The sequence below is a fragment of the Notothenia rossii genome (genome assembly GCF_949606895.1).
Source record: "Notothenia rossii genome assembly, chromosome: 5".
NCBI lineage: Eukaryota > Metazoa > Chordata > Actinopteri > Perciformes > Nototheniidae > Notothenia > Notothenia rossii.
This window is the reverse complement of record NC_136903.1, coordinates 60064922-60077921: the sequence shown is the minus strand read 5'-3', so window position 1 is coordinate 60077921 and position 13000 is coordinate 60064922. Positions and strand designations below refer to the sequence as shown.

The window sequence follows — 13000 nt, the reverse complement described above, 5'->3', positions numbered from 1 at the left end:
TTTTCAGACTTCATCCTCACGCCACAAAAACAAAGCTCAGTGCTTGGTAGACCAAACCCAGCGCCATTTTCTATATGGCGCTGACCAAACCAAACGCACTTTCTTTGAAGCCCAGCCCCTTTCAAACAACTCGACCAATAGAGAGATGAAGCGTCAGTACTGTATTTGAATATTCATTCATTTTCGCGGGCTTTGAGCGTCACATGGTCTTTTCGCGCGAAAAGTGACTCCCGGCAGGAAGAAGAAGAAGACGTTTCTTTACAAGAAGCAGAGAGAAATAGACGCGGAACAATGGCGGTGAGTTAAAACTATGCAAAAAGTGAATAAAACGGCTCATTATAGAGTCTCATGACATTACTAAAGGAGCACGATGTTATATTAAACAGATGGAATTTTTTAGGTTGAGTTTTCTACTCTTTAGACGTTTGACATTTATGCTTTTGTCTGCATCACAACAATGACAGAGATGCTTAGGGCTTCGGTTTGCTCAGAAGACTGAATTAAATATCACTTTAAATCAAGATATCTGAATTTGAATTATTTATTGTATTCAGTCCCATTTTCATTGTTGCTATAATGAACAATTATTAGTGTGTTAATGCTAATGGCTGTTGATTGTCCTCTTGCTGTTTAAAGAAGACCTGCCATGTGGCTGTTGAGTTTTTTGTTCCTGAAAATGTATATATAGAATGTCAGTTTAGGTGTTCATGGTTTATGGAGCAAACCTTACAGACAACATAAAAAGTACATTTTTAAATAACCGAATGCTTAACAAAATAACGGAAATAAGATGAATAATATCATGTTTTCTGCTAAAAAATTTTGTAAAATAGAACTTATCTTGTGTGATCATTTATATCATGTAATGTTAAATTAGGCTAGTTAATGACACTTTAAATTACCCATCTTTTATTATTCATTGTGCAATATTGTGATTGGGGTTTTTATCACATGGCTGGAAGGCATTGTTTCTTTTATCTCTATCGGTTATTATGACATATTTTATGTGATATTATGAGAACAAAAAAACACCCTAATATATAAGGAGGTAGGACGCTGCAACAGCTTCCTGCAAGTAACATTATTGTTGTGGATTTTCGTCTTGTATTAAGTTAAATGTTATGGTAATATTCAGTGAACTCAATCATTAGAGAGACAACTAATTGAGCACAAAAGGTACACATATAATTAAAATGAGCGAGTAACTTGCAATCCATTCATGACAGCCAGTGTTAGACATGCATGCATAATTGTGTTAAAATCAGTCCAGTTTTTATAATGAGGTATGGGGAAAGATGGGTTGCACCATGCCACAAACATTCTAATGTTTAGAATGCATGTTCTGCCTTTGGAAAAGCATAGATGGGGTCTGTTGTAAATGTACAAAACAAACATATTTGAATACATAAATAATTTGGATTTCAGAAGCAATAAACTAACTACAGGTGGAAGTTTAATCTCAGATAAGCTGATATTTTGATCATCGTAATGAATTATTACTATTTCTCCTCTGTTAAGTTCAGCTCATTAACAACACAAGAGAAAGGAACACTAAGGGCGGCAGGGTTAAAAAAAACACAACAGATAGCAATACATAGTCAAATACGATTGAAATAAAACCTGGCAATAGAAGCTGAATGGCTGAACAGCTAATGGAAGATAAACTGTAAAAATAATGGTGCCCAGTAAAACACGGTAATCTAGTCATGAGTTAATAGTAGTCGGACTAACCTGTTTTTATTTTGTGTTAGGATTCCTCTGAGTCATTCCACATGGCCACCAGCCCCAGCAGAGCCTCCCGGAGAGGAGACATGACCTCCAGCCCGGGGCGAGACCTGCCACCCTTCGAGGACGAGTCTGAGGGGCTGCTGGGAGATGAAGCAGTGCCTGTGGAGGAGGAGGAAGATGGGGACGGAGAGGAGCTGATCGGGGACGGGATGGAGAGGTGAGGGTCAAATGGATTTGCTTTAATGTTTTTTCATTGTTTGATGCTAACATGTTTTTTTTTTCTGTTCAGGGATTACCGAGCCATCCCGGCGCTGGATCAGTACGAGGCGGAGGGTCTGGACCTGGATGACGAGGATCTTTCGGAGCTGTCGCCTAGCGCCCGGGCTGCCGCTGAGGAGGCAATGAGGAGGAGGGACAGAGAGCCAGGCGCCAGCGGGAGGCTGAGGAGAGGACTGCTCTACGGTGAGAAGAGAACGGATAAATGCCAATATTAAAAGTACTTTGGTCCATCAAATCTGAACATATAGGCACGATGCACATACTTTTAGATTGAATGTGACTTTTCACTCATGTATCATCACCTTTTGAATATTAATGAATACATGTCCATATATCCAGTTAGAAAACATAACAAAATGATGCTTCTTATTATAACTTCAGATCTTTTTAAAGTTGTCTTTAGTAAAATTATCCAGTTATCTCTACAAACATGGGTACACCAAAAACAGGAGATTACTAACTCATTTGTTATACTTAATTGTGCCAGTTTGCCAACATGTAAAAAACAGTACTCAAGATTTAGTCTGCAGCTGACTCCATGGCAGCATCCCTGTAGAACTGTAGTTCCAAAATAACATGATGATCCCCCAATAAAGAAAGACTAATAACAATAGGAGGAGTAACAGAAGAAATATGAAAGGAAATAAAAGTATGTTAATACAGTAGGGCTGCACGATATTGAAAAAAACGGACATTGCGATTTTTTTCCCCCTGCGATATATATTGTGTTTTTTTAACTATATTTAACCGGATGAAGGTATTGTCCTCCTGTGCCTCGCTAATTTTTTAACGGTGTTTTGATGGTCTGCAAACTAGCGGGTCGGGGCCTGCTGTGATCTGATCAAGAATGATTGTGATTGGTGGTTTGCTGTGCATGCAGAGCCTGCATGTCACTCACTCAAGTTCCCCTGACATGAGAGCCACGCAAGTTTTCCTTTTGTATCAAGCAGCAAAATAATTGTAACATGACGTGTTTGAGTTAATTTACTTACTTAAGCCCTGAGCCTCTTTTTTAAGGTCTCAGGCTCGAAAATGACATTCCCAGAACAAATGACCATATCTTCCCTTCTAAAAGGGTTAAATTAATAATCTTTTATCTCAAAGTAATGATAAACCTGTGAGTTGAATGTAGAAAAGTCAAAATCAATATAGATGTTTTTTATTTTAAAGAAAATTCAGATTGAACATGGTAAAAAACTGTAAATTATAGTGTCCGTCCCAAATTTTTTTTTTACCTACAGTGAAAACTAACCTTGGATGATGGGTTAGTAGACTAAAAGCTTTAGGAATCCAAAGTACAACATATAATAAGTACCCTGTATCCAGATTGATGCAAAACAAGTAATATTTGACCTTTTTAGAGAGATTTAGCACACACAAAAAAAAACCACTTCTGGGGTCATTTGGGTGGATTTTCCATATCTCTGGCCCCCCTTGGTCGATTTTGACGAATGAAATCTCTTTATAACCGCTAGAGCCAATGGAATTGAGGGGAAGTTCTACACACACACCAACACATGAACAAATAAGGAGTGAGAGTGACGCGTAGCCAAAACCGGAAGCTGCATACACTCTGGTGGCTACCATTAGCAGCTAACTTTTGTGCTCCGATTTTTACATAAAAATGGAATTATGGATTATAAACAATTGCTTCAAAGCCACAGATACATTATCAACCTATGGATCAACCGATTCAGCCGCTTTTTTTCTCGTTTTAATGCCATTGAACACGTCTTTTGATCAGATTGACAGCTACGGTGAGACGATCTCCCGTAAAAGCTCCGTAAAGGTACGTGTTGTGATGTCTGTGTTTGCGTCATCCAGACAGCGAAGATGAGGATGACGAGCGCCCTGCAGCTCGGAGGAGGCGATTGGCTGAACGTGCAGCTGAAGGCATCGCAGAGGGAGAGGATGAGGAAATGATCGAGAGCATCGAGAACCTGGAGGACATGAAGGTTGTAAAACTTGCTGCTTAGAGTTATATATTACAGATACATTAATGTAGCTTTTCCTGTCAGGCTGGGACAGTGTTTGTGTTGGAGGATCTGACGGTGTTTTCCCGCTCTGCAGGGCCACACGGTGAGGGAGTGGGTTTCCATGGCAGCTCCCAGGCTGGAGATCTACAACCGCTTCAAGAACTTCCTGCGGACCCACGTGGACGAGAACGGCCACAACGTGTTCAAGGAGAAGATCAGCGACATGTGCAAAGGTAGTTCAACTGTTTTATAAAACGTTTGTGCGTACATGCTGGGCAAATGTCTGATGTTAAAGGACTTGACTTCTGTTATTCCAGAGAATAAGGAGAGTCTGGTTGTAAACTATGAAGACCTGGCAGCCAGAGAGCACGTCCTGGCCTACTTCCTGCCAGAGGCTCCAACTGAAATGTTGAAAGTGAGTCCAACTTTATTATTTCTATTCATATTAAACTGTTGTTGTGTGAATTTAATCCAGCACATTGCCTGAAAGAAGAAGAGACCGTTATTACGTTGCTTTCACGTCAAGTTTGTCTGTTGCACTTCAGAGGAAATGTGGTGCAGACTTAACACGGAAGTAAAAACAACAATGGATCTCATGACTCCATTCAAACCATCAGTGTTTTAACCAACATTGTGTCTCTCTTTTCATCAGGTTTTTGATGAAGCAGCTAAAGAGGTGGTGCTGGCCATGTACCCCAAATACGACCGCATCGCCCACGAGATTCATGTCCGCATCTGCAACCTGCCGCTGGTGGAGGAGATCCGCTCACTAAGGTCATATTTCACTCACATTCATGTACAATATCTGTCCTCTGTTGCTAATTTCCCCAAAATGATTGATGGATAACAGTTGGTCATGTGATTTTAAATATATGCATTACAATTGGATTTATAAGATGAAAATACTTATTTTTGTGTTAAGAAAAAACACACATTTTAAGATAACTAAGTTTATAACTCCCCAAAAAAATACTATAAAGGGTGTAGCAGCGTATTCAAATCAAAAGAAGACATTAACAGCTAGAGGTACTTCTGCAGGCAGCCAGACGAGTTTCATATTGACATGCTGTCCGTAGTGGCTATAGAATAACACAAAAAGCTGCAGGGAGGCTATTTCGCTTTAACCCTTAAAAAGAATAATAGCATGAATTCATGGATTTGTTTTACCTTAGAGTCATACCAATCTGATGGATGGAACCAGTTTAGATTTCTATGCCTAATAGAGTAATATATACAATATTGATTGACTGTGTACACAAACACTGCATACATCATCATCATCATCTACTGAGAGCACTGCAGACATCTGAATCAATATGAGCAGATGGAATGGTGAATAATGCAGGGTATGCAGATGACAAGGTCTACAGATAGGGTTTTAGAAGGCCAAGTAAACTAATGAAATCTCCTGCTCCTCCTCTCTCCTCCGCAGGCAGCTCCACCTGAACCAGCTGATCCGGACCAGCGGCGTGGTGAGCAGCTGCACCAGCGTGCTCCCCCAGCTCGGCATGGTGAAGTACAACTGTAACAAGTGTAACTTCGTGCTGGGCCCCTTCTTCCAGTCCCAGAACCAGGAGGTGAAGCCGGGCTCCTGTCCCGAGTGTCAGTCCCTGGGGCCCTTCGAGATCAACATGGAGCAGGTGAGAGGCCCTGAGCGCTGGAAACGTTGAACTTTGTTCAGAGTATACTTTATGCTCCATTTTAGAATAATATTATTTTTCAAAGAAATTATAAAAATAGAACACGTTTATTTTTATAAATCTAATATAGATTAAATAGAATAAAATAAAAATAAAAAGAAGTTAAAGTAAGACTGTGCAACTTTTAGAAAGATCAAATTCAAATAAAAACACTATCATTTACAAATGTACATATTTCGATCAGCAGAATTATTTTTATTTGATATGCAAACCAAATAGGGCTGCATGATGTGGAAAAAAAATCACTATTTGCAATTATTCTGACAAATCATATATATTCTTTTCATAAAAAATATAATGAAAAGATCATTTTGTGGTTTACTAAAAAGAAAAGGATTGTTCAAAATCCAATCCTTTTCTTATTAAGTCTGTAAAACACCATATGTTGGTCGGGACTTATGTTTAGATTTTTCACATATTTTGCGTTAACCAAATATTGTGCTTACTATAATTTGATATTTGTATTAATTGTGCAGCCCTAGCAGCAAAGCATTTATGGATTTTCTGTTTCAACCAACCTCTCTATTTGTCCCAGTGAATTAACCACTCCCTCCCTCCTGCAGACCGTGTACCAGAACTACCAGAGGATCACCATCCAGGAGAGTCCCGGTAAGGTCGCCGCCGGACGCCTCCCGCGCTCCAAAGACGCCATCCTGCTGGCCGACCTGGTGGACAACTGCAAGCCCGGAGACGAGATTGTAAGTTAAACACATAACTAACGATGTAGCCTCAAACAATTAAGCCTTTGAATCTTGAAATGATTTGCCTAAAACATCATATCTAAATACCATGTGTTTTTAAAAACCTTTTTCCTCCTTCTCAGGAACTGACGGGCATCTACCACAACAACTACGACGGCTCTCTGAACATGGCTAACGGCTTCCCGGTGTTCGCTACGGTGATCTTAGCCAACCACATCACCCGCAGAGACCAGGGCGTCGCCGTGGCCGAGCTCACCGACGAGGACGTGAAGGCCATCGTTGCCCTGTCCAAGGACGAGCGCATCGGGGAGAGGGTGAGGGAGGCACACACTCACACACGTCTGAAACATAGTCTGAACGTCTGCTGCAGGATGGGAGATAACGCTTTAAGAGGAAGTGGATAACACATGACTAAAGGCACGGTTTAGACCTGCTTCATATGCAAAGTACCTTGAGAATATATGAATACATATAAATAAAATTGAATATTTATTTTTTGGTTAGCTTTTCTATAGTAAAAGGTAAAGAAAGAAAACGCTACAAATTGAATCTCCTAGGTTTTATCAGCTATGTTGACACTTTTACTGGCTTTTTAAATGTGAACATAGTAATGAAGGCGGATGGTTTTTGTTTGTTTCTCACCTCTTGTCGTATCCGCAGGTCTTTGCCAGCATGGCGCCGTCCATCTACGGTCACGAGGACATCAAGAGAGCCCTGGCCCTGTGTCTGTTCGGAGGGGAGCCCAAGAATCCAGGTGACTACCCTTCTGAAGAGAGATACCTTTATTAGGGTGCCGTCCCAAATCTGTCTGTTACCAATAAACTCTCTTCTGTCTCTCTCCAGGTGGGAAACACAAAGTGCGTGGAGACATCAACGTGCTGCTGTGCGGAGACCCGGGTACCGCCAAGTCCCAGTTCCTCAAGTACGTATCAACACCTCACGACGAAAAATGTAATCAAAAGTTTGAAAAAAGGGCCGAAAATATGTTTATTGTCATGTCATCCATCCATGGATTCCATCGGAATAGAGACCTTCATCATACCTGATGCTTTACTCTGCAGGTACGTGGAGAAGGTGTCGAGTCGGGCGGTCTTCACCACGGGTCAGGGGGCGTCCGCTGTGGGTCTGACCGCCTACGTGCAGAGACACCCCATCAGCCGCGAGTGGACGCTGGAGGCTGGAGCGCTGGTGCTGGCCGACCGCGGAGTCTGTCTGATCGACGAGTTCGACAAGGTGAGCTTTTTAAAATGTTTTATTATAATTTAGGGAGAAGTGCTATTTTATTATTTAGTATCACTGTCCTACTTCTAAACAAATGTTCTGTTAAGTGCCTGAAGTTGGAATAATAAGCATCTAACTGACGTGTGTCCTGCAGATGAACGATGCCGACAGGACGAGTATCCACGAGGCCATGGAGCAGCAGAGCATCTCCATTTCTAAGGCCGGCATCGTCACCTCGCTGCAGGCCCGCTGCACCATCATCGCCGCCTCCAACCCCATCGGTACGTTACGCTGTGGGAGCTCTGTTTGTCACTAAGGCTACCGATAGGGAAATATGTGTTCATGATGCAAATCAAAGAGAAGGTTGTGACAATAAAAAGGCTGATTCTTATGAACTGTTATAGATTGTTTCATGAGTCCATCTGAAGCAATAATGGAACCGTATGCCTTTACTGCTTTTGGTCTGGCAAAGACATTAAAGGCTGATCTTCAGTCAATGGATCCGTTATGATCACTTCTTTCTGCAAGGACATTTGTCCTAAAATGAGATTTGATGAATCTTACAGTATCCCCATATTATGAATATGTATCCTAATATGTATCCACAGCTCTATATAAGATGGAATATGCAAATATTTGACATTTATGCTGCATACATGATGATCATACATGATGATCAAAACAGCTGCTATAGGATTGATTTCTAGCTGACTCAAACATTGGATATCAAAGTTCTTTCAAATATGATCCTGTAGACTGATTAGTGTTTGCTCCCAGAGGAATCCTTTTGCTATTAATCATGGACAGGGCTCCATTGTTCTGCCCTACAGTTTCTGTGTATAAGTGTATTAACACATCTAGAAATATTTTAAGAATTTTAGTTTTTTGTGCATGATTTTAATCGTGGTCTTGTTTCCCTGCAGGCGGACGGTACGACCCCTCGCTGACCTTCTCTGAGAACGTGGACCTGACGGAGCCCATCGTGTCTCGTTTTGACGTCCTGTGTATCGTCCGAGACACCGTCGACCCCGTACAGGTAAACACTCGCATAACTTTAATCCAACTGTAGACAGACTTGACTTGTGTTTAAAAATACGTTTTAAGACAAGGTTATTCAATTTGATTTAAACCGATGTTGAAAAGTCCCAAAATGACAAATGTAAAGTACGTTGATCAGTAAGTCACCCTTCACTGTCAAATCCCTTTAGCATTTAATGTTTTGGAAAATAAAAGGAATTGATAAGTAGCTTATAATAAGTAACATTTTCACCTATGTGATTAACATTTTGCATTTTTTGTACTTAAATGATCCCAGAAGGTTGCAAAACAATTTAAAAAAGAGATCAAAGTTTATCAGACAAGCTGAACAAACTTTAGAGGCAGCATCATAAGAAAACAGATGAGAATGTGAATATGCTTTATTCTTTTTCATACCTTCTTTTTTTTTTGGTTTGTTGCTGATCATTTGGCCCCCTGTGAAAGGGTCCTGAGGGAAAGGGTCGTACTGACAAAACGTTAAAGACACATGTTTTTTTTTTTAAGACCACCAGTGGCTCAAGACACTCACTGCTACTCTCCTCTTTCTTGTGATTGGCTCTTCTCTAAACCAGGATGAGATGTTGGCACGTTTTGTGGTTGGCTCCCACATCAAGCATCACCCAAGCAACAAAGAATCGGGCGTGGCCTTGGAGGAAATGATTCTGCCCAACACGTCCGACGTGCCGCCCATTCCCCAGGTGCTCCTGAGGAAGTACATCATCTACGCCAAGGAGCGGGTACGATTAAACACCTCCGTCTTCCCTATCACATGTTTGTCTTTGTGCTTCGGTAATCACTATTCTGTAAACGCTATTGAAACATGGGAAAACCCCCTTTAGTGCCTGCTAACTTGAAATAGGAGTCCAGTATTTGAGTTGCCCTTTCAGTCTTTTTTAAAGCAGATATTTGGCCGCTGCTTCAAGTTTAGAGACAACAAATCTCTTAAATGTTGTTAAATATACAATTAAATGTCTTTTTGTCCATGTATTGAGTTAAATAGTGGCTATAAGTGTTGCTACCATTGTGCCCTAAAGGTTTATGTTAATGAGTTAATTGTGTCTGCAGATTCATCCCAAACTGAACCAGATGGATCAGGACAAAGTGGCTCGCATCTACAGCGATCTGCGCAAAGAGTCCATGGTGATTGCTCCCAGCTCTACAACCTTTCACTGACAATAAAACAAGATTAGAAAATGTCACTGACAAAAGTAGAAAAGTAGAAGAAGGTGTAATAATAAGAGTTGTGTGTATAATTCTGCACTTCCTCAGAATACTTTATTCATCCCAGGATACATTGGGATGTGTGCTCTATTTTAGAATGGACATTTAAATCTTCACAATAGTATTTATTAGATATGAATGCTGATTTGCACATTTAAAAAGGGTTAGCTGACTACGACTGTAGTCATGTTGTTTTGCACTAAAAGGCTTTAATGGCTCTCTGGATTTTAACAATGAAACCTCCCTCTGGTTTAACAGGCGACGGGCAGCATCCCCATCACCGTGCGTCACATCGAGTCCATGATCCGCATGGCCGAGGCTCACGCCAAGATGCACCTCAGGGACTACGTGCTGGAGGACGACGTGAACATGGCCATCAGGGTGATGCTGGAGAGCTTCATCGACACGCAGAAGTTCAGCGTCATGAGGAGCATGAGGAAGGTGAGTGGCGGGTTAAACACGAGAACAGAGAAATGTACCTGTGCAGAGTGTGGAGTTCTCTAACGTGGGCGTCTTCTGCGTTTCCGTCCAGACGTTTTCTCGGTACCTGGCCTTCCGCAGGGACAACAACGAGTTGCTGCTCTTCATCCTCAAACAGCTGATGGCCGAGCAGGTGGCCTACCAGAGGAACAGATACGGAGTCCAGAACGACACCATCGAGGTGGCAGAGAAAGACCTGCACGATAAGGTAACAAGGGTTTTTCATAGTAAAAAATAGAAAATAAAATAAAGGATAGGAATTGGATTTTCCTCCTAAATTAATACATTAAATATATATTTTTTTATTGATTTATTTTGTCCGCGCTTTGTTCAAAATACAAATTCAGAGTATAAATAAACAAGCCTTTTTCGTAAGCCTTAAATACATAAGCAGTTTGTTTTTGTTAGATCATTTCTGATATTATGACATCCTTATTTTGGTTGAAGTCATAAAAACAAATGGTAAAATATTTTGATCAAATTCTTAACTATGGTAAAAACAGACAAATAAATCCTATATACTTCAACAAACTCTCCCTTTTTACTCTTTGTATTCAGTTTTTTTAGGAAGTTTAACATCATTCTAAAACCATTTCAAATAAATGTATTAAAGTTTCTAACCAAACTTAAATCTTGAAAGTTGAAAATATCATCACAACATCATCGTTATAAATGACCTTTTACCCTTTAACACACCATTCAACGGTTTTCCACATGGATACACAATGTAGGTGGATGTGTTTGTGGTGACTTCTCTGTCACAAACACATTTTCTATTGTCCCTAGAGTGCTGGTGCTCTCGAGCCCTGACTGTTTCCTACGCTATGTTTTACACATTTTGGCATCTACTTGTTACCTTAGTAACGGTTCTTGTCACATGCCTAATTCTGATATAGATTAGTTGGATCATCTTGGGACTTCATAGCCAACTTGCAAATCAAAGGATATTTCCCATTGTCCTTGTTGAAAGATAAATCCAAGCTCTAATCATCCGTCTTCACTTCCTCCTCCTCCAGGCGAGACAGATCAACATCCATAACCTGTCGTCGTTCTATGACAGCGACATCTTCCGCTCCAACAAGTTCAGCCACGACGGGAAGAAGAAACTGATCCTGCAGCAGTTCTAGGAGCCCTCACAAACTCCTCCTCTCTTCATAGTGCTTCATGAACTCTTATGGCATGGCCCAAAATGGGTCATTGGGAAGAAACATTTTTGGACTCCAGGTTTAGACTTTTTCTGAAAGAATGATTGTTCCGCTGGAGGAAGCAGGCGGTAGAAGATAAGGTGGTAAAATGCAGCAAAAACACTCCACAAACATGATCTTTTGGAGCTTTAAATGTTGTGCTTACCTGTTTAAATCCTGAAGTAGCATTGAGGAAGAGGGGATGTAGAAGATGAACTTACAGAAAGTCACTTCACCAGATGAAGAGTTTGAATGAAAACTAAAAGCTTATGTTTGTAAAACAACCCAAATGAAAAACATGTATATACATCTAAATGAACAAACAGAATTCACTTTTCAGAAACAATCAGCGATGAAATCACTCTTCCTCCTGCATTTTCCATCTTCCCGTCTCTTTAGCCGTCCTCATGTAGGGCCGATTGTAAATAAATGTACATGTTTACGTCCGTGTTATTCAAGAAACAGGATGAGTGTTTTCACTTGATTCCTCTCTGTTACGAGCTGCTGTTAAGACTCACTGACACTTGCATTTCAAGCTTTTTCTGCTCGCCGTGTGTCGACTTTGTTCATGTGAAGTAAATGAAGCAGTGTTGGAAAATGTATTAAATACCACACAAAGTGCTTAAAATAAATGTTGGATTGTAGGTCTATTTGATATTAAATATTTGTCAAACATTTGTTTTGTCACCGTCTCATTAATGAAGGATGCTTTAATTGATCCCTCTGCAGTGTTTTGCCTTTAATTTCTGCTGACTGGGTGAATTTACTGACTCCATGCAGCATATTAAACGGATAAATGTCTCTCCTGATTAGAAAACTTGAATGCAGGATGTGCAGAAAATGAGGTTTTTACTTGTTAAAGGATTTTACACTGGAATTACTAAAGGGCTGAGCATATTTATTCGAATTGCTCTGATATAATTTGGAAGAAGGTGATAATAAAATATGAAATTCTTTAAAATCTACCCGAAGGTTAAAGTAAAAGTAGTAACACCAGTATCTAGAAATACTCTGTTATGAGTCGAGGTCCTGCATTAGGAAGAATGAACAATTTCAGAATAATGTTTGTTATTGAGTTATAATTATTGGCATTAATATTACTTTCATTGTATAGTGCTGGGTAGCTTGATTTGTATTCCAAGCCTGTATTTATGTTTTAGTGCATTTCTTTAAATTATATTTTGTATCAAAACACAATGAAAAACTTTCTCAAAATGACTTAGTATTTTAAAGGTAGGTTTTTTGGTATTTTCGTGATACTACGTAATTTTGAAAGTTTCTCACTATAATGAATTCTATCAGGCAATTTAAAAAATATATTTGTATTGGCAAAAATCTCGAAATAATTATTTATTGGTGTGATCAGTCGTATTTAATTGTGAAACATACCATTTTCTCTAAATATATATATTTTTTTATTTCCCTTGGTTTATTTGTTATCAGTTCCATTAGTCTTTTACCAAAATAACAAT

At 39.9% G+C, this 13000-nt stretch overlaps 1 protein-coding gene across 1 annotated transcript; it reads left to right on the top strand.

Annotated features, from left to right (window-relative positions):
- The first annotated feature begins 145 nt into the window (after positions 1 to 145).
- On the top strand, positions 146 to 12205 carry mcm2 (minichromosome maintenance complex component 2). Its single transcript, XM_079682663.1, has 20 exons — positions 146 to 297; positions 1752 to 1945; positions 2018 to 2190; positions 3832 to 3962; positions 4078 to 4216; positions 4301 to 4398; positions 4636 to 4757; positions 5416 to 5623; positions 6247 to 6381; positions 6507 to 6698; positions 7045 to 7138; positions 7228 to 7306; positions 7446 to 7617; positions 7760 to 7886; positions 8529 to 8641; positions 9216 to 9380; positions 9709 to 9783; positions 10123 to 10305; positions 10397 to 10552; positions 11361 to 12205. The coding sequence occupies exons 1-20, from the start codon at positions 292 to 294 to the stop codon at positions 11469 to 11471; spliced, it is 2673 nt and encodes an 890-aa protein (XP_079538789.1). The 5' UTR covers positions 146 to 291; the 3' UTR covers positions 11472 to 12205.
- Positions 12206 to 13000: the final 795 nt, after the last annotated feature.